A 22,604-nucleotide genomic window follows, 5' to 3' on the forward strand; every position below is an offset into this window, starting at 1 on the left:
CAGGGTCCAGACCCCGCGATGACATTATGGTCAAGCATGACAGCCCCATAATAAGACACACTATTCATTACCGGCTTGGCTTGGCTTACAAGGGATGATGTTCGGCGAACGTCATTACTGTACAGGGCTGCTTTTAATTGTAACAATCTCTGTTCATTGTGTGTGTCATAAATCATGTGAAGCCTACATGAGTACTGCCGTACATGCTACTTGATAAAGCAAAGCGTAGCACAATGTGCAACAGCATGTAACATACTCGACATTACAGTATATTGTGAATTTGGGTTTTGGTGTGAGGTACAGCATATCCAATTTATACGCATGATAACGACTGGAGAAATACTTTTGAAATGAAGTTTTACCTTTTTTTGCGAATGCTAAAGAAATGCTGCATTTCACTCGGCAGCCCAGTGTGAGCTCATAGCCATTCCAAATGATGAATATCAAGCGGCAAGAGAGAGAATCCTTTAAAATTTTCAGTGAGCTGATTGATTGCACGCTTGATGAGTTGATCTCCCAAATGTTTGGTTTCGAATAGAGTTACTGCGTTTCCAGCCCCTGCCGATCCATGAATAAATTGTTTAGGTGCGGTATAAACCCCCCGTATTCTCACAAGGGGAAAGAGTGAGGCGCCTCGCTCTAACATTGTGCAGAGAGAGAGAAAGAGGGAGAGAGAGAGAGAGAGAGAGAGAGAGAGAGAGAGAGAGAGAGAGAGTCTTGACAGATGGATGGTGCTAGCGAGCTCCCATAGCCCACCCGGGGGATATGCTAATGCAATCGGTCTCTACCCACCCACCGATTTTAGCAGCCTCAAGGGTGGAGATGAGCTCTGGCTGTGGCAGAGATCAATGGCCGGAGCAGAGAAAGAAAAGAAGGGAGGAGAGAATAAGTGATCCCCTCTCTCTCTCTCTCTCTCTCTCTCCCTCCCCTGCTCTGAACGGGAATGATGAGGATACTACATATGTTCTCTCGGTGTGGTTTCCTTTCACCACGTGACAATTAGGACCTGCCCGCTCCCAAATTGAATTGCTTTCCCCGTGTGTATGGATTGTGGATTGTAAGGGTTGGCTGATGGATTGCGTCAGGAGAGGGAGGGGTGCACCCTGTAGCATGTGTAGCATAAGTGAGGCCATTGGTGGGTATTTGTGGGTATTTGTGCGTGTGTGTGTGTGTGTGTGTGTGTGTGTGTGTGTGTGTGTGTGTGTGTGTGTGTGTGTGTGTGTGAGAGAGAGAGAGAGAGAGAGAGAGAGAGAGAGAGAGAGAGAGAGAGAGAGAGAGAGAGAGAGAGAGAGAGAGAGAGAGAGAGAGAGAGAGAGAGAGAGAGAGAGAGAGAGAGAGAGAGAGAGAGCTTGTGTGTGTGCGCGTGCGTGCCTGCATGCGCACGCGCGTGTGTGTGTGTGTGTTTGTATGAAGCAGAGAGATGTGGAGATAGATTTAGAGCGAGACACATACATATTACATATCACACATATACTCTCATGCACACAACGTTAATTTCCAATGGAATGTGTGGCACATGTTGCCATAGAAACTAGACAATCTATGTCAGGGAGCATTGATACTAAATCTCTTAAAGAGAAACGCACGAAACGTAACGGAAATCAAGGAATGTCTCTCTTAAAAAATATATTTGTTTCTTTCTTCTGCCCGCACAGATAATGAGTGTATTGACTTTGAACTCTGAAAATTTGATGACTCCCCGGGCAGGCATCATAATAATTTATTTGCCTTTCACAGTTTTCTAATCCACCCTCCTTGTGAGGGAAAGCATCTTAAATAAGACTTTAGCAAATATCCTGGCCAAGGACATTGACGGCACTTCGAGCGCCTTGCTTAATAGAGAAAGTATAAATGGCCGGCGATGAACCTCTACTTTATCTTCTGCCTGATGTGCAATAATGGATGGGGATCTGATGTCCTGCTGAAATCTCATTTCCAAGAGCTCAGTTGATGGGGAGGATTGTGCACATACTGTACCTGGTCAAGGTGCTCGACAAAGGATGATTCAGGTTTCTTGATATTGAGAACATGTCCACACATTGACATTTTCTATATTTATTTCATGGCAGAACTACGCTTTGAACTATGAGGTCTTCTTCCTTATTCAATGTTCGAAATGTAACAACTAAAAGGATGTCAGTGATTTTAAGTGTGCAGACCTCGCAATTAAAAACCTCTCAATCAACATAAGCCATATCTAAGGGTTAGGAGCAAGGCACCTAACCCTTTCTTTGCTCCAGGGACTGTAATCAATACCTTGTTGCCTGCCTGAATGTAAGACCCGCCGGATTTTTTTCAACCTGCTAAGTGTAATGTAATGTTATTTAATGTAATGCAATGTTAATCTTCCTCCTCTTCCCAGGTTTCCCCAGGAGCTCAACATGGGACAAATCAGCTCTGAGATTATGTGGAATCTGTTTGCCCTGGATATGAAGTATGCAATGGAAGGTGAGTCTTCACATTGATCATCTCCAGACTGTAATGCCTTTGAGTGTTGAAATGTGCACTCTATATGTATGTATTGTATATGCCTCCCAGTGCTGGTTCTGCGTTGTGTTAATGCTCGGCAGTTGTGTCGAATGGACCCCCTGTCTTTAATAGCCGCCTGCATTATCAGAGTTGGTCGGGGTTCGTCTTGCACTTAGTACTACTGCCATATTGATCCCTGCCATGAAACACTAACATGTTATGGTGGCTGTTGCCTGTTCAGTTTTGCAATCTTTACACAAAGAAACAACCAGCAAAACCTCTCAGTATTGATCTTGTAAATGACATCCTAATGAACCCAGCGAAGAGTGCCATTAGATTAGTGTTGGCTGCCTGGGGCACAGCGGAGGGTGGGCGGGTGATTGCATGACTTCATGGAGAGAGGCAGGCAGGGCCGATGACAGCTTTTACTAGGCCCCCGAGACAAAGTCATCTGAAAGGGCCCTCTTCTCAATGCATACAATGTAATGGGGAAATTGCTTTGGGCCACATCTCTGCCTGGGACGACTGACTTGTTTGCCCCAACCCCCAGAGGGCTCTCAGCGCCCTCAAACATCTCAACGTGGAGAGATGGAGATGGAGAGATGGAGGCGGCGATAGCGGCCCACTTGTATCACGCGTGGGAATCAGTGAGCGTGACGGCGGCAGCACTGATTGATGTTTATTGTTTTGAGGAGCGTTTTAGATTTATGGATCTAAGGTGTAAGTTGCAGCTGGAGGTGGAGGAGAGAGAGAGCATGAGAGAGAGAGAGATAGAGAGAGAGAGAGAGAGAGAGAGAGAGAAGATTGAGAGTGGATAAGATTAGCGGCGTTATCTCTCCGGAGTAAGACAGTTGATTTCTCCGAGGCCTCTTCACTTTGCACTCCTCTTTACCTCAGCCCAACCCTGTACTCAGATGCTGAAGATTAACTGTTGAACCTCAGATGACCTGAATAGGGCGTACATACCCTACACACCTATTTAAATGACAGGGGCAAATTGGGGTTTCTGTGGCAAGGGGGGAGATGTAATGAAAGCCAACTAGCAGAGTGTGGTGTGGAATGTTAGTAAACCTCCCCCACGAAGCCTCAAGCAGTATCGGTAGAGCTATCGGATTGGCTGTGCTGTGCTGTGCTGTGCCTCCCATGCCCGAACTGATGCGTTGACTGGTAGGTGGCATGATCGAGTCCCGAGTGGCAGACTGCGCAGGAACACCCAGGCTACACTGGTGTCATTGACCCGGGATGGGAGTGAAGTTTAGGGGGGTGAGTGTAACAGAGGCCAACTAGCAGAGCATGGCGTGGAACATTAGTAAACCTCACTCCCGAAGCCTCATACAGTATCGGTAGCACTTAGCGATCAGACTGGTATTTTAGCCTCCCATGCCTGAACTGGCCATTGACTAGGAGGTGGCGGGTTTGAGTCTTGAGCTGCAGACTGCACAGGAACACCTGTTACAAAGAGCATCAGTACCATCAACCTGCAAATGCTTACTCAAGTCTCCAGGCTCAACACTGGCCTGGGTCACTCTCCAACCTTACTCGACACTGTTATAAATGCAGTGTTAATTTAACACTTAGAGAGTTCTCTGGAACCAAACACACTCTTGAGGATGCTAAATCGGCTCTGTGGATGTGACTAACACTGCATTTTCACTGTGTAGTATAAACCTCCATCACACTCACTTTCTTCATCCATTCATCCTCACTGTTCTAGAACATTTTCTCAATACCGAACAATTCTGGTTTTAAGTGGTTCACAATGATAAACCTTACCATCATACTTAAGTTTGTTTTCATGAATGTGATGTGATCAAAGAATAGGAAGCTTGACCATGAGAAACATGGATAGCTGCATTGTATTGTGCAAAAAGAAAATCCGTTTTTGGATTTTTTTTTCTGGCGTGCCTTTGTTTCGCTGATTCGATGAACAGGCTTTTAAAGCCCATTCTCTGCACTTAAACTAAGTTCTGCAAAAATAGTTGCCCATTTTATGGCCCTATTCAATTTGGGGTACAGTGGACATGGACACACACACACACACACACACACACACACACACACACACACACACACACACACACACACACACACACACACACACACACACACACACACACACACACACAGAAGTGGTGACTCTTAGCTGTTGAGTGAGTGTGAGTGTGCGGTGACTGGAAGGGATGTTAGGTGCATAATTACGGCCTGCTGTCTCCCGCCCAGCTGTGACAGCCACAGCCACTCGATAAACAGGCACGCCGTAATTTATTCCAATCTCCGTAGCACACGCCCGGCCCGTTGTAATCTAGATGGGGGGCACAGAGAAGGAGAGGGATGGGAGTGAAGGGAGAGGGAGAAGGGGGATAGAGGCAGGGGTGGGGGAGAGGGGAGGGATGGGGATGGATGGGGAGGGGGTTGCCGTGACAACCAGGTGCCAAGATAATGGTAATGCATACAGTACATGCCCCTCACACTCTCTCTCTCTCTCTCTCTCTCTCTCTCTCTCTCTCTCTCTCTCTCTCTCTCTCTCTCTCTCTCTCTCTCTCTCTCTCTCTCTCTCTCTCTCTCTCTCTTTCTCTCTCTCTCTCTGTTTTTCTTAACTCTACCCTTTCCCCACCTTTAGCCCATCAACCAGCCCTCTAATCACTCTGATTTCCTTGTGCATTGCTACAGAGATGGCATTTCAGTCTGGTCGGTCTGCCCAAAGGCCCTTTCTCCAATCCATGTTTTCTGTTTAGGACATACAGTATGCAAATGTGTTAGCACTGTCCATGGTGCAGGCTACGGCTAGCAGCTGTCTAATATTCCAGCCTCGTATAGAACTAAGCCTAAACCGCCAACATGTGTCACAGAGAGAGAGAGAGAGAGAGAGAGAGAGAGAGAGAGAGAGAGAGAGAGAGAGAGAGAGAGAGAGAGAGAGAGAGAAGAGGAAGAAAAAGAAGAAGAAGAAGAAAAAGAAGATAAAGGGTTTTGGCGAAAGAGTTGTGAAGGGAAGGACAGCATGGATGAGCGCACATCAAAAGATACACAATGACAAGAAGAAAGCGCATACTTTGAAAGGAACAGATAAAAAAGAGAAAGTGAAATGAAAGAATTGGATGTGCAGCTCGGTGAGGGAAGTCAGGATACAACTCGAGTCGTCAGTCACCAGCAGTGCAGTCCTGGAGAGTGAGCACAGTCATTTCTGTAATTACTATACATTTGTTTTAGGAAAAGAAACTGCGACAGATAAGCCAGCGTGACATTCAATGACATGGTTTGTATCCAATTGACTCAAAATGTCTTTTGAAATGGAAGGCAGGAAATAACAGAATGGAGTCATTTACAGTACATGATTATCATCTCATGACTGGATCCGAACGACTCAGCATACTGACTGGCCGAACTGTGACTAACACTGTGTGTGCGTGTGTGTGTCTGCGTGTGCGTGTGCGTGTGCGTGTGCGTGTGTGTGTGTGTGTGTGTGTGTGTGTGTGTGTGTGTGTGTGTGTGTGTGTGTGTGTGTGTGTGTGTGTGTGTGTGTGTGTGTGTGTGTGTGATTGACAGCAGTAGTCCTACTTTCGAAGGCGGTGGCATTCAAATATTAGATTCTTTTCTGGCGTGTTCTGTCTCTGTGGCCTAAATGTTTGTGAATTAGGACAGGCAGTGGTTGGTAGGATATGGGTATGATACCCTGCCAAAATGATACCCTACTTGGAAGGGAAGTCGGAAAACCCAAAAATCCCTGATCGTCAGATTCAGAACACAAACACAGCTTTAGGCAGCTACTCAGGTCTGGCTGTGGCTCCCATGGACACACATTCTATCTCTGTCTTTTAGGCCATACACAGTTTTGTTCTTCTAAGGCAGGTCTGGATGTGGCTCTATTGACGTGGTTATCTCAATCAGTCTATTGCAGGATCAATCGGCGAACAGGGGGGAGTGTTCATCAGAGACGATGACTTGGACTCTGTGTGCTACATTGGAAAGGTAGTGCGTAGGCAGCCCTAATTGCCTGCGTCACCAGCAGACAGGGAAGCCGACAAAGGGGGTGACAAATGGGTCAGTTGTCCCAAGCCCAGGGGCAAATGGAGCTTACAATTGGATGATTATTGCATTAAATGTGGTGGGGATCCGATGAGTGTGGGGAGTGGAGGATGGGCTTCCAGATGACTTTGTCCTGGGTCTGGGCAAACCTGCCAGCAGAATTAGTAAAGGCACAGGTTCGAAATCTCAGTAAATGCTAGTTTTAAACTTCAGCAGTGTCTATAACTCCAGGGAATTACTTGAATTGCATGAATTACATGATTTACACGGCCAAGCCCTTTTGTGCGAAACAAAGTGTTAAGCAGATACGTTCAAAAGAACCTAGTAAATCTATGGTGTAAGTACTACAAGGGTCTGGTTTACTCAGGCAGCTAACAGTGCTTCTCCTCCTGCGAAGTAATAATAAATGAACTCCAGGTATTATATGATATGATTGAACCGATTTGGCGTGGCTGTGCAATGGTCATCATCATAGCACCACAGCACAACACACCACTGCACGCTTGAAAGCCGTTTTTCCTTCAACCGGGCGTTGCGGGCAGTGCAGTGCTGTGCCGTGCTGTGCACCGCTTTAGCAGTAGCTTTGTCACTGTCGAAAACACGGTCCGCCTTTAAAGGTCTGTAATAGATGGCTGCCCACCCCTACTCACCCCCACCCTCCCACCAACACCACCACCTCCTCTGCAGCGAGCCCGACCGCTGGCCCGCCGTACGTCCCGTTCCGTCCCGCTTCCCTCCGCCTTCCTCCTCTCAGCACCCCCAGCCATTCATCTGGCCCTGCACTTTATTTCAATCACGGCCCCCTTTACAGCTGATCTGGAGTGCTGCCAAACACGCTAGCATGCAAACAGACGGCTGTTTTTTTTTCTTTTGCTTTTTCTTCTACCGTCTTTCTTTTTTTCCCTCTCTCTCTCTCTCTGTGTCTCCCCTCCTACCCCATCTCCTTGTCACTCTTTTTTTTTCCTTTCCTGCATGATTGCCAGAGCTCTAACAGATTTGCTCAACTCAGCTCAACTCTCCCCACTCTCTCTCTCTCTCTCTCTCTCTCTCTCTCTCTCTCTCTCTCTCTCTCTCTCTCTCTCTCTCCATCTCTTCGGCTTCCTTTCTCTCTGTTTATATCGTCTGCCTGATGCTCCGTCTTCATCCGTCTTGCTAGTCTCCTTCCCCCATTAGCCTTCCTCTTCAACATTCCCGCTCTCTGTCTTTTTCTGTCTTTTTCTCTATGCCTCTCTCTCCCTCCATCTCTCTCTTTACTCCATGCCTGCCTCTCTTCCTCCCTCTTACATGCATATGCTTCTCTCTGTCTCCTTCTATTTTCATCTCCTTCCTTTTCTTGCCACCTCCTCCTTCTCTCTCTCTCTCTCTCTCTCTCTCTCTCTCTCTCTCTCTCTCTCTCTCTCTCTCTCTCTCTCTCTCTCTCTCTCTCTCTCAACACGTCCATGCCATCCCATGTGTACCTGCTGCATGTGATTAGATTATGGGGTCAAAGGTGGCGTGTGACAGTGATGTGCAGTGGCCATGGCAGCTTCCCTCCTCGGGTGGTCTGAAACGTAGTCATAGCACAGCTGATTTCAGAGCGGCGGGGACTCCTCACGCTGCTGGGAATGGCACAGAAGAAGGAGTTAAATTATGTCTCTCTCTCTCTCTCTCTCTCTCTATCTCCCACCCTCCCTCTCTCTCTCTCTCTCTCTCTCTCTCTCTCTCTCTCCCTCTCCCTCCCTCCCTTCCTCTCTCTCTCTCTCTCCCTCCCTATCTCTCTTTCTTTCTCTCTCTCTCTCTCTCTCTCTCTCTCTCTCTCTCTCTCTCTCTCTCTCTCTCGCTCTCATTCCCTATATCCAACCTCCCCAACTACAGTGTCTTATTAATTGAGTTAGGAATTATCTGTTGGTGCTGTGCACAATCTGTAAATACTGTACATGTTTTTTCCTGTGACACATTTGGAGCAGTACAGTTCCAACTGACAGAGTGCTGCCTGGTGGAGAGAAGAGCATCTTGTCCAAATGCACACACACATACTTGGCACGTACTTGGCACATGTGTGCTATTGTTGGCACTATGTATAGTTCGAGATTAATTGGAAAATCTCACTAAACCCAACAGACACTCTTAATACGCCAAAAACCCAACGCCCACACAATAACATATGTGTGGATTATACACACATAATGTAGACATACTGTGTACCCCAGAATAGGACTGGGAGTTGTCAAACTGCTTCATTAAAACGACACAGCCATAAAAGTGCTTTATCTGCTTTCTGTGTCTTTGAGGCTGATACGTCTCCATTTCCCCCTCCTGAAATACAGCGCAAAGTTTAGTGTAGTATATCATAAACCTTGCCATGAAATTGGACCCTGTGCTCCGCTGTGCTGTGCTGTGCTGTGCTGTGTGTGGCTGTACCACACCAGCCCCAGCTCCAGCTCCAGCAGAGAGCCCCCCTCTTTAATGGTCCTCTCCTGCACTGCCCCACTTATTGCACTCATCTCCCATTCATTACCGTGGCCATAAATTACACTCGCAGAATATAGTACAGGTGACACTCTTGGGCTCTAGTCTAGTCGCACCACTCAGCGGCAGGCTCCTGGATGGGACGGGGAATTGTGATAAATACTTCTCTTGGGGAAAGGACATGAGAATGGCGTAGATGCACTGAGAGAGAGAAAGAGAGAGAGAGAGAGAGAGAGAGAGAGAGAGAGAGAGAGAGAGAGAGAGAGAGAGAGAGAGAGAGAGAGCGCGATAAGATGGATTTCTGCAGGTATAAATTCAATGGGGAAATAAGAAGCACATTTCATTGTGGCGCGTCGGAGGGAAGGGGGGGGATGTGATTGTGCTTCATGGTGAGATGTGGGGAAACATGTTGATGGGGGGAGGGTAGTAAATACATACAGCAGGGGTGATGTTGGTGGTTGGGGTTTGGGGTAAGGGGCAGACCAAGGTGCAGGTTTGTTTGTTGAGCAGCCACAGTCATGCCTTTCTCTCGTTTGGTTCAGCTTATCCTGTTACGCTGTATAATATGTGTACCTATGTTGGCAAGGTCACTGGCAGTTCTGTACCATCGCGGCTGTAGCCTTGGTCTCTGGATATGCCTCCATCCTTCCCCATCATTTACCACATTTACCACATGTGGCTTCTCACGCCGAGGAAAGCGGATGAGCAGGGGGACGTTTAAGCTGAAAGGGGAGGAATCCGGAGTCGGACCAAAAGGTTGCCCGAGCCCCCACAGATCAGGCATAAGCCGCCCGTGCATGACTTAATACATCGTGCAGCTAGCGCTCCTGATTAGGAGGGCCTCCAGAGGTTATTGCTTGCTCTCTGCACTGCACATCCAGCAGCCAGGCTTCCAAGCGAGAGATTAAGTCAATAGTGGAAACTCTGCACGCTTCTGTAAATATGGATGTACACACACACACACACACACACACACACACACACACACACACACACACACACACACACACACACACACACACACACACACACACACACACACACACACGGTCATTTGACTGTAAACATGGCGTGTCATTCCAACAAGGACGTTGTTTTCCCATGCACAGCTCATTGGCAGAATAAACTGCCGCGTGCGTGCGCTGTATTTGCAGTTGAATGCCAAGCAGTGTGGTCCTAAATGGAAATGACGGCGACCAAAAGACAGCAGCTTCTTCAAACTATGAGGCATACTGTAACAGTGATGGTCTCTCTTGCTCTCTTACACTTTCTATCTCTCACACACACACACGCACTCACGCACGCACGCACGCACGCACGCACGCACGCACGCACGCACACATGCACACACACGCATATGCTCTCCGTCTCTCTCTCTCTCTCTCTCTCTCTCTCTCTCTCTCTCTCTCTCTCTCTCTCTCTCTCTCTCTCTCTCTCTCTCTCTCCACTATCACTGTGGAGCTGAGATTAAGGGTGCATGGTGGAGGGTGCTGACTGGGTTCATTTTACCATAAAATATGTCTGCTGAGATAATTGGAGACAGTAGGGCTCAGCAAGCAGACTTGGCTTAGGAGGAGGCATCGGGACAGGAGCAGGCTTGGAGAGGGGGTGAGGAGAGAAGGGATGCGGTCCACAGGCTTAAAGTCAGAGGGGGGAAGCAGGGAGGAGGGATGCTATCCGTAGGCTCCTGAGGAGGCTCTGGAGGAGGCTTTGGAGTGTCTCATTGGGGAGGCTTGGAGAGGTGGTGCGGTCCAGGGGCTTGTCTGATGGGGAGGTGGTGAGGAGGAGATGCTGTCCACAGGCTCGGGAGGAGTCTAATGGAGAGGCGATGAGGAGAGATGTGGTCCACAGGTGAGGAGCAGGGGCGGATCATACGCCTCTGGGCCCCTGGGCCAGACAACAAGAAAGACCCCCCTCCATGGGTGTTCCTAGTTTACTAAAAACAGATGTCAGCGACCTTATATTGTTGGGGGTTCAGGGTTTTATCCTGAGGCACTTTGAAAATACAGTTGCTTAAGTTGCGCTTTTAACGCAACATAAGAATGGAATTATAGAGGCTTGGGCTTCAGGGCCCCTTGACTCTTGGGCCCCTGGGCCTTGGCCCTATAGGCCCGTGCAGTAATATGTCCTTGGTGAAGAGAGAGGTGAGCTATGGGGCTTCGAGTCTGATGATGAATATGATAAGCAAAGTGGTGGTTCACCTCCTCTGGTTTCATCTTTCCGCCAGATTCACCAAAGAAGAGGCAATTAGGCCACTAATGGGAGGCTCTCTTGAGAGAAGTGAGAGGCTGTGCTGCATTAGAGGCTCAGTGCACTGGTGTACCACACATTGTGAAAAAACATTGAGACTCTCGAGATGCATATCACCATACTCTTGAGACATGCAACACTTTGTGAAGTGCATCACATTGGCTATGCAGTCTTGAGACATACCGTGTGCGTGTTTGTGTGTGCGTGTGTTTGTGCATGTGTGTATGTGTGTGTGTGTGTGTGTACTTGACAGTGGCCATACACCCATTGGGGTTTTGCCTTACATATTTTCTCTTTGATGACTTGTTTCTAAAAAAAACACCTAAAGGGAACTCAAGACTGAAGCCTTAGAGGAGTTCCCTTGCTGTAGCAAAACACAACATTGAGGGAAGACACTCCAGTAACAGCAGTGCAGGCACAGCAGTCGCGCTACACTGGAGACCTTGCTGTATGGCTAGCAGCAGACAGGGCAGACGGGCCACAGCCATGGTGGAACACATACAGATCGCGGCCACTTACTTTGAAAAATATGTCACGCCGTTTGCATCGGTTGTTTGCTGTCCGCAATGTAAATTCCAGGCCGTACGTCAGTCACTATTGATCTCTCTGGGGCCCCCTTTCTCGGTGTAATATTTGCAGTGCTGGGCCTCGGTGATGGATGACAGGCTGTAGTGCTGTAGGGAGGGCCGGCTGGATCAGGAACAGGAGCAGGAGCTCAGGCCCACTGGCACGGGCGACAAAAGGGGGCCCAGGGAGAGAGGGGGCCCAGAATTGGGTCCCAATTCGATTATATGTATTGACAGGGGGGGCATTTCAGATGATTTTGTCCCGGGACCGGTCAGAGCTGTCAGCAGCCCTACTGGAGCTGAAGAGTAGGAGAGCAGGAGAGCAGGAGAGAACAGGGCTGGGAGCCAGCCACTGGCCCCATCTGTCAGAGCCAAGCACTGGAAACAAAGAGATGAACATGTCCTGCGCAGGTGATTCTTTTTTTGCAGCTGTATGTCCTCTGTCTGACTGACACATTAACCCTCCACCGACCATTGCTGTTTTTCCTTATACTGTAGAGTAGGCTGCATGCAGCTGTGGGCTTTCTACCATTGCTTTTTTTAAAAAAATGAAAGCAACACTATGTAGTTTTTTTTCTGCACTTCTGCATTGATTCTCGTCACCTTACATGGGTTCACCCTTCACCCACCATTCTGTCCTGCATTCAGCTGTCTTTCTATTGCATTTTATATATATATATATATATATATATATATATATATATATATATATATATATATATATATATATTTTAGGGGCTTTTATGCCTTTATTTGATAGGACAGTCTGAGATGGAGACAGGAAGCGAGTGGGACAGAGAGAAGGGGTTGGATCGGGAAATGACCCCGGCCGGACTCAAACCGGGGTCCCCGTGGGCATGCAAGCCCAAATGCGGGGGGCTTAGCGCACTGCGCCACAGCGCCCCCCACTATTGCATTTTTTTTAAACTCAGTGTGAAAGGCACTTATTCATTCAGTTTGCCATGGGCTATAGCCCCACTTGGCCTCACAAGTTTGGAGAAGTGGAGCATCTCATTTTAATGCAACAGAATTTTTCAGTTAGGGTTAGTTTAGGGTGCCTGAAATCGAAAACTAACTCATATTGCTTTAACTCAGGGCCAGCGCTAAGCATAGGCAGACAATGTGGCCGCCTACACCACCAAATGTCTTGGTGGCAAAGCATTCAACTTAACATTGACAATTGCTATTCATGGGCAATCAGTATCTAGGTACTAGATCAGATACACTCGATTCAATGTACAATGTTATGTTTTCAGATGCCAACTTCTAAACTCAGAAAAAGTAAAGGGGGCGTCTACCGAGGGGACGAAATTGACTAGAACAGGCCCTGCTTTAAATAATTAAGAATTAGCAATCATGGTACACACATGAATGTAGCCATTTTATTTGTACAGATATCACTGTTTACCTGCAGAATACTGACCGGGCCCAATGGCCTTTAGAGAAGTTAAAAGGGTAGGGTGGTCTGCGATGATGAGTCTGTTGTGGGTCTGATAGAATGGATTTTTTGACAGGTAAAAGGTTATGCCAGCCAGTCAGCCCTAGACTTGAGATGTACTACTCCAAGAGGTGGCTCCTTGTCTCCTCATGCCCTCCAGAAGCCTGTGATCTTGCTGTTGGCTGATGTGGAGGGGGTTGTGCTGTGGGGTTAGCGCACTCGCTTTGTGAGTTGACATTAACAGTGCTCCCTGGGCAGGGGTGTTCGACCACAATAGACACGAGGCATATGTCAGCCTGGCTGTTTGTAAATAGCGCTGCACGGCATCCAGAAATGCCACTTGGGGGGTGGGAGGTGAGAGGTCTTTGTGCAGCATGAACGGACAGTGTGTATGGAAGGCGAAATGCGCTCGGCGTGATCACAAGTGATGATACTATGCGCACATTGGACACAAGTACTTTGACTTGATTAAGATTTTGCTTTCACTATATACACGTCAGGAGTTTGTAGGTATCTATGTACTAGACACAAACACATTTGGATTTAAGATGGCATTGCAATTGCATGTCATTGCAACTGTACAGAGAGAATGCATGCAACCCTATAGAGAAGTACCGTAGATATACTAGATAAATGGAACAGATATTTTCCATTCTTTCCATGTCTCCAGAGGCTTGCAAACTTAGATTGCATTTTAAAGGTGGCGTAACACATCTGTGTCATGTTGTGAGCACAAGAACCCTGTAAATCTTAAGGTGTATTTACCCATTTGTAACTTGAAAATTGAGTAAAGATTATATTTTGAAAGGGTGCAAATGCACACGAGATAAAGAGGTGCTGGTGCCCTGAGTCAGAAGTTTAAATCAGTTAAAAGAAAGCTGCCACATATTCCCCGCTGAGGTTTTTCTACTGAAGTGATAACGTTTCAGCTCCACAGTCCTTCTTCCAATCCCATTTTGCTTAAGCCTACCTTCTTTATCTCAAAACCCCTACTCGTGTATTGTGAAGGACCACATGTTTTGGTGCGTGATGTGCTCCGAGGGGAGAGAGAGAAGGGAAGCAAGCGCCTGTGAACGGGTCTGGAGACGCTGCTTTTGTTTGCACTATCTGAAGTGAGCAAGAATAACAACAAAAGAAGAATTCTAAAAGCCTGCTCCTCACTCCAGGTCATCACATCCCATTCTCCTCCAAATGGATGGAAGTAACTCTTTCTGACCTGTTTACTTAGAGCTGTTCGCCCAGACCTCTGTAGAATAGAATTAGTATCTCTCTCTCTCTCTCTCTCTCTCTCTCTCTCTCTCTCTCTCTCTCTCTCTCTCTCTCTCTCTCTCTCTTTCTCTGTAATGTGTGTAAGAGCATCCGTGGAAATGGCGGGAGACGCAGCCTGGGAGCGGCGGCCAGGCAGGCGGGTGGCCAAGTGTGGTCACCGGAGCCTGGACCACTCTCTCTCTATTTCTCTCTGCCCCTCTCTTTCTGTCTCTCCCTCTCTCTTTCTATCTATCTATCTCTTCTCTCTCTCTCTCTCTCTCTCTCTCTCTCTCTCTCTCTCTCTCTCTCTCTCTCTCTCTCTCTAGAGGCAGGCGTATGGGCCTTGACGTGGTGTTGGGAGCGCTCTGCTAAATGAGCTCTTTGATGCATGCACTGTTTGTCAATCCATGGCCCTCAGCCACGCAGCACACAGCAGTCAAAGAAATGAATGCTGCTAATTTTAGCCTGCTGTGAAGTTTGAGCAAGCAGAGCAAAGCATTGCAACATGAGGAAAGGAAAGGAAAGGAAAGGAAAGGAAAGGAAAGGAAAGGAAAGGAAAGGAAAGGAAAGGCAAGGAAAGGAAAGGCAAGGAGAGGCAAGGCAAGCATGGACATTTTTATTTTTTTCTTTGCTAGCTGCCGCCTGACCTGGTGAGAAGAGGGCTGTGATGAATATGCCACAGAAATGCCATCATTATTCCCGTTCTGGCTGCTCACTTGTCTATCATAAATATTGCATGTGAGATGGGAATAGAAAGCACAAACAGATGTCCTTGCCACTTGCCACTTGCCACTTGCACATGTTGGATCCCCACATACAGCTCCCAAAACACTGTGCAACCTAGTAAGCAGTCAGTGTAGAATAGAGTGCATACCAGCATTCTAAATCTTGTGTTTTATTTTGAGAGCAAATCTTGAATATTGTAAAAGGTTAGGAGGTTAAATTAGTTTTTTTTCTTTCTTTCTTTCTTTCTTTCTTTCTTTCTTTCTTTCTTTCTTTCTTTCTTTCTTTCTTTCTAGCAGTTGCTTAGTCTGTACCCCCAGGCCTGGTTTGTGTTTTTTTTGTCCATGGAGGTGTATGCGTTTTTCAGTGTTTGTCAGCAATGTGTACTACCTGAAGGGCTTTTAGCAGCCAGTCAGTGTGTGTGTGTGTGTGTGTGTGTGTGTGTGTGTGTGTGTGTGTGTGTGTGTGTGTGTGTGTGTGCGTGCGTGCGTGCGTGTGCGTGTGTGTGTGCGTGTGCGTGCTGTACGTGCATGTCATTTATTTATGTGTGTGTTGTGTTTATAGTATGTGTGCTTGTTGATTTCTGTCGCACACTAAGAGGGAGAGAGAGTGTTCCAGCCCCCTCTCACTGCTTCAGGTTCTGGGTGCTCGGATTCCCTTTCCTGTCACTCCACATTAGCACACGTACACAGTGGCGGAATGTTTTCCTGTGTTCTAGAATGTTTTCAAATATAGGCTTCCCTTATGTAACACCAGAGGAAGAAGAGGAAGGAGCTTTTTTTACTGTCTAAGCCTCAGGGAGTCGGGAGATGGCTGTCATGTTTATGTTTGGACTGGGAACGCTGTCAACACGGGGATAGGCTAGGATAGGGGGTGCCCCCAGAGTGTCATCTGGGGAGCTGGAGCTCCCTGCGTCTGCCGCTGGCCAGCTGGACTGGAGAAGAAGAGGATGGGCTGCTGAGGGAGAGTAGGGGTGGGAGGCGGAGGAGGAGTGGATGTGTGGCTGGGTATGATGGGAGAGAGAGGGTGGGTAACTGGATGATGAGGAGGTTGGTGGAGGAGGAGGGAAGTGAATAGCTGGAGGAGGAGGAGGAGGAGGAGGAGAAGGGGTGGGAGGTAGAGGAGACCAGAGGGGTGGTGGGGGAGGCTGGGGATAGGGTAGCAGGGGAGGACGTGGGTGGACTGGCTAGAGGATGAGGATGGATGGTGGAGGGAGGAAGTGGCTGGGTAGCTAGAGGATGAGAGGATCAGGGATGGGGAAGAAGTGGATGAGTGGCTGGGTAAGTTGGGGGATGAGAGGGTGGGTGCGGGAGAAAGGATGGGTTTTGGAAGAAGGGGCTTGGCAGCTGGGGTGTAGGGGGTGGGTGTTGGGGGAAGAAGAGGATGGAGGAGGATGGGTGGAGGAGGAGGAGGAGGGCTGGCTGGGTGGTGATGCGCGGGGTGTGTGGGTGGCTGATGTGTGATGTGTGTGGGCAACAGGGAGAGCCTCTGGGGAACTACAGTGTAGACACACATACAGCATAGGAATCCGCTGGGCTTATGCCTCACTGTCTTGTGATGGAGCCAAGGGGAAGGACAGAGTTGGAAGAGGGGAGGAGGGGGGTGGGGGTGTAGTTGGCTGACCTGATTGGGTGGGGACGTTGTATAATAAACATGAAGAATAAAAACAGATGACAGAGAGAGAGAGAGAGAGAGAGAGAGAGAGAGAGAGAGAGAGAGAGAGAGAGAGAGAGAGAGAGAGAGGGAGAGGGAGAGAGAGAGAGAGAGAGAGCACAGCAGTATGGTAGCACTAGCGGCTGCTACATAATAGAGAATAAGGGAGAGAAACTCCCCTGTGGTCAAATGGATGTGGACTAACAGGGGGAGACCCTGGCGTGAGCGTGTGCGTAGCTATGTCACAGCCAGCAACTTGTCAGGAGCCTCTGGTCACCCAGGGCAGGCCACCTCTCTCCCCCGCACTCTACCAAGGCCAGTGAGTCACCCTGCGTTCAAGCAAGCACGCCAGGGCAGGGCACTCAGCCGAGGCTTGTGAAGGTATCCCCCCTACACACACACATGCGTGCGCACGCACACACACACACACAGACACAGACACACACCAGTGGCGTCTTTTGGTCATAAAAATTAGGGAGGACAAGGATGTGGTCAGTCGGATAGATGCGAGTAAATGGGGTTAGTAATGGCAGATGCTTAGTATTAGGTTGTAGGCCTACTAGGTAACTTTACTGATATGGCATCGTGTTGTCTGGAAAGCTGACTTACGACATCTATAAAATAATTGCAACAAACTTTGTATAATATATTATCATACATAACTGCCCAAAGTGTTTGAGGGGAAAGAAAGAGAAGAGTGAAGGAAAATATTATAGAAAGTAGGGAGGTAGGGAGGTAGTTTCATAGGGAGCATATCTAACTTTGACCAAAGGCAGCATGGCATTTCACCCTGTCAGTTGCGTTTTTATGTTTTTTTAACTATAGGCAAAAATGGGCAATTCTGAAGACCCTATAGGAATGCCTAGGACATTGAGTGACTTGTATAGCCTATGCCTAAGGGCTAACTCCTTCCAACATATTCTTACAGATTTTTAAACATTTTAAACCCCCTCCATTATCTTATTTTTTAACATCTTATTTATGATCCGTAATGTGGTAGCCTACGTGGCCTATGGTTGTGGTCGCCTATCCGTTTTGCTTTTGACGGTAGGCCTGCGAGAGCGACACCTGTGGAAGGAGGAGCTGGCGAGCGTATGGAACAGCATGCGTCTGGCTTGGCTATTTCACAAAAAATAGGCCTACGTCGTACAGATTACTTTGTAAATCCATGCCTAGTGTTCCTAGTTCCACCCAAATGAAACTACATAACATGATGTAGGCTACATGATAGAAGTTTAGCCAGAGACTTTTTATGAAGAGCTTCATGCCGTCATGTTTCTCGAGGAGGGAGAAAAGAACGCCAGTCTAGGGTCAGTGCATGTGCAGCCAAAAGCATTCTTATTCCCATTTGCAAATAACCCTGTTTTGGGGGGAAACACGAATGAGAAACGCAAAGACAAGCATTGAGACTATTATTTGTGCACGTAGGACATGCTGAAACAAGACTACTAAAATGTTGGTGATGGTCCGACCATTTGAATCATGAATGCGATTTGCATCCGCGCGTCGCTTGCATTGTGTAGTGATCGAGTGGCGTGAGTGACTGATATAAACACACTGACCTTTCCATTCGGTTTTCAATCTAAATCCAGGGAGTGATATTGCGAGATTCACAACAGAAAACAGTCGATCTTTCCTTTGTATTTATTAAGGGTTCATAAAACATTCGCCAATTACCCCAAACTTCCCACTATCTGGCTGCGGCCGCATTCTTCTCACATTTGTATATCGTTGTCATGACGACCGAGTCCATGCTTGTCGTCTGTCAACCCAACTCGTCATATTCTGATTGGCTTTTGATAAATTCAGCTTCGCTGATAGGCAGATTACTTCCATGGCTCTAGACCCGCCTAAAGGGAGGAAAGTCCTCCCTAAGCTCCATTCACTTCAATGTTAAAAAGTAAAGCCCGCGCTACGGCCGAAATTTCACCATTTATAATGGAAGTCAATGAGGATGGAAGGGAGGACGGTCCTCCAAGGTCTATTATGTGAATTAGAAGCGCTAAAGTATATGTTTTTTATCGCTAAATAGCTATAAAATACTAACAATTATATAACAAAGATATAATAAATATGTTTTGTTTTCTGTAATTTATACTGGAAGATATGGCTTTATTATTTTGAGGGAGGATCGTCCTCCCTTTCCTCAATGGCAAATACGCCATTGATGCACACATACACACACACACACAGACACAGACACAGACACGCAAACGTCCACACAGACACGCACACTAGTACGCGCTTGCGGACACACACACACGCATACACACACAAACACACATACCGTACATGCGGACACACGCACACGCACACACAACAGCACCTCACCCCAGGGCGCCTGACAGGGTTTGGATGAAGTTATCTGGCCTTCCTCCCTCCCTGGGCCCAGTACAACTGACCCCTTTGTCCCCCCCCCCACCCCCCCTTTCATTGCCTTCCCTGATCACCCCCCCCACCCCCCCCCCCCCCCCCCCCCCCCCCCCCCAGACCAACCCCCTGTTGGCCCTGCTCAACCACCCCCACACCCCCCACAGAGCCAGAGTTTCATGGGCCGCAAGGCACTAAACATTAATCTTCATGCTCCATAACATTTACACCACCCAGCAGGGGATCTCACTCCTATCAAGGTTCCTTTCCTGTCCTAAACCCCCGTGTCCTTCACATGACAGTATTGACCGATTTTTTTTTTTTTGCGTTCACAAAAGGAAATGGTGAAGTTATACTGCAAAGGTGAGGTCACTGCAAAGCATGTTTTCCCTCCCATGGGAGACCTATGCAGTATGTAGCACCGCAGCGCAGCATAGCACAGCATGGTCTTCTCTGCTCAGTGAATCTATGGTTATGACATGCATACTAACACATACAGTGGCAAGTAGAAGCAGTAACAGCTGAACCCTCCTGTATACCCCCCAATACTCATCCCTATGCATTACCATCCTTGGCATAACCTGACTCTAGCTACAGTAGATAAATGTGTTCCAGCTTGCTCCACAAGCATTCATCTGGAGCTGCCCCCTAGGCGGTGGTCTGCAAAGACGTGGTTTTATTTTTAAAAATCCTTGCACGTCATTGGGGAAACACTCGTCTGACATTTCTAATGAGGTTTTACCTTAACTATACCCACAGTTTCGAAAAATAGTTTTCGTCGCCATTTCATTACAGAATCAATGTGGATGTGTGAGTCCATGCGAGTGGCCGTTGTTGTCTGACACAGCTGTCCCATATCACTTTTTTTCCACATCATAGCTCTTAAAATTCCACAATCCTGATTGGTTCTTCTGCTGTGTTTTGGTTTGGGAGCAGGGCAAATCCTCAATGTGCTCCAGAACCTTGTTTGATTTCACAAAGCTGAGCGAAATACACAAGAGTCTGGCGAGAGTCAGGCTATCCCTGACCTTGCCATCTCTAAACCCACGCTCATCCCGATGCACTGCCATCCCTGCCCAACCCCCCCTGCCATTCCCTACCCTTCCCCCACCATCGCACTGCCATCACCACCTTGACCTGCCACTGACCCCCCACTGTCATGCCCCTCGACCCCCCATCAACACTCCCCCCATAACTCTCCAGTCATCCCTGCCCACACATTCTCTAACCCCCTTGCCCTTACCATCCACCCAACCCCTACTTCCACCCTCCACTACCTTGCCCTACCCTTCTAGACCCTCCATCGTAACCTATCCCTCTCCCCACACCCCACTGCCATCATTACCTTCCCCAGCCTCTACCCTCCACTGAGATCCCTGTTCATCACTCCCCCTAAACCCCACTCACTGCCATTCCTGGCCAGGGCCAGGGGCACGGTGTGTTGTGATGGGTCCTCCGCACACAGCAGCCACCCCACACGTTCGAGACTCGAGGCGAGAGTCGCTCGTGGAGTCGTGAGTGGGCGAGATCTTCGGTTGCCCCTAACAGGTTCTGACAGCTGTCACGCCCCCGTCTCTCCCAGGAAACCTGCGCATGAAAATCGGCCTCAAAGTCCCATCAGCAGGCAGGAAATTACAATCAACAGTTGCCACCTCACATGAGGCAGTGGGGGTTTACCGAACTAGAGGTCTTCAGTGACACACACACACACACACACACACACACACACACACACACACACACACACACACACACACACACACACACACACACACACACACACACACACACACACACACACACACACACACACACACACACACACACTATCTGAATGTACGGCAACCACACTGCCATAACCGCTAATCTTCGACTGGCACCTTTGAGTCCCATTGAGAACTGAAGACCACCTTGGGATTTCAAGTGCAGGGCTGGTGACAGCTTTGGCCAGATACGACCCACTCACCCAATATGTGTAATATAATGTGGACCCAATTCTGGGCCCCCACTTGCCCTTGCCCTTGGACAACTGACCTGTTTGTTCCCAACTGTCGGCTGTCCTGCTCAAGTGTGCCCTGGTGGGGAGAAGGAGTAGTCAAGTCAAGTCAAGTAGGTTTTATTGTCAATTTCTTTACATGCACTGGTCATACAAAGAATTTGAAATTACATTTCTTGCTTTCCCATACAGACATAGACTAATCTAGGTAAGGACATAGACAGTATAGACATAGACAGTACTTATACATGGACTTAAGACAGTATGGACATAGACAGTGCTCATACAGACATTTAAAGTGCAAGACTGGACAACAGAAGACTTGTAGAGGACATACATTAAGAGTAGGAGACGGAGAGAAAGAAGGCAGATGGAGAGAAAGAAGGAGAGGGAGAGGGCTTGTCTGCCATGCTTTTAGTATGTGCTCCCCCATCCATCAACCGTTGCAGCCGATTTGGCCCGAGAGATCATTTCGAATTTTGGCCCACATACCCCAATAATATATTGCATAACAGGACTTGAACATGAAATGTGGTGTGTCACAGGAACATAAGTGGGCCCAGACCAATATTACTGTATATGAGTGGTCCAGGGCCACAGTCATACTGTATGCAATAGATATGTGCAGGCACATTTGAACTTATTAAGTCTTACATATAGTAGTGTATGGTGGGAAAGGGTGTGAGTGGAATTTAACAAAGAGTATTAAATGCATGCATGCACAATTTTTCCTTTTTTTACATAAATATTGAGTTCGGTCTACGACTTTGTTCCAGATTTTGATTTTGGCCCTCAGTCAATTTGAATTTGGCACCCCTTACGGAACAAGAGGCTTTCAGTCAAAGAGTCAGATGATGCTACCACTGTCAACCCTTAACCGGCACCTTTGAGTCCCACTGAGAACAGAAGCCCACCTTGGGATCTCGAGTGTGCCCTCACAGGGCCACGGAGACGGGGAAGGAGAAGGAGAGGGCTCGTGTCTGCCGTGCTTGTGCTTATGTACGTGCTCCCCCCATCCGCTCCTCTTTTATCTTCTCTGGTGCTCTTTATCTGCTCCAAGCTCTTCCTCCAGCTGCTGCAGGGATGATTTGCAAAGCCCCACGCGTACTGCACGGCCCCAGCGGGGGACTTTGAGCCTAAATGACTTGCAGAGATGTGCTTTCAACTGTGCCGTCTGAGCTGTTTGCTACTCGCTACTTGCTCGGTAGCCCGAGGCGAATGCAGGTAGCAGAAGACAGAAAATTCGAATGGTCCTCCCTCCCTTTTCCTCCCTTATCAGATTTGGGGGGGGAGTATTGTAAAAGGTGTCGACACACAGATGTACCTGAGCAAAGAGGATCATTTACACTCCAGTGAGTCCGGTCTTGTCTGACCTGGTCAGACCGGGCTGGGATGGGTCTGCTGCCAGTCCCGCTTCATG

General features: G+C 48.0%; 1 protein-coding gene across 1 annotated transcript in view; it reads left to right on the forward strand.

The window, feature by feature from the left end:
• Positions 1-22,604, forward strand: part of LOC134438832 (protein unc-13 homolog C) — a 178,642-nt gene that overhangs the window by 82,155 nt on the left and 73,883 nt on the right. The window contains exon 18 of the mRNA XM_063188513.1: positions 2,363-2,448. Within this exon, the coding sequence (XP_063044583.1) occupies positions 2,363-2,448 (86 nt within the window). The remainder of the gene's footprint in view (positions 1-2,362; positions 2,449-22,604) is intronic.

The sequence above is a fragment of the Engraulis encrasicolus genome, chromosome 22, assembly GCF_034702125.1.
Source record: "Engraulis encrasicolus isolate BLACKSEA-1 chromosome 22, IST_EnEncr_1.0, whole genome shotgun sequence".
NCBI lineage: Eukaryota > Metazoa > Chordata > Actinopteri > Clupeiformes > Engraulidae > Engraulis > Engraulis encrasicolus.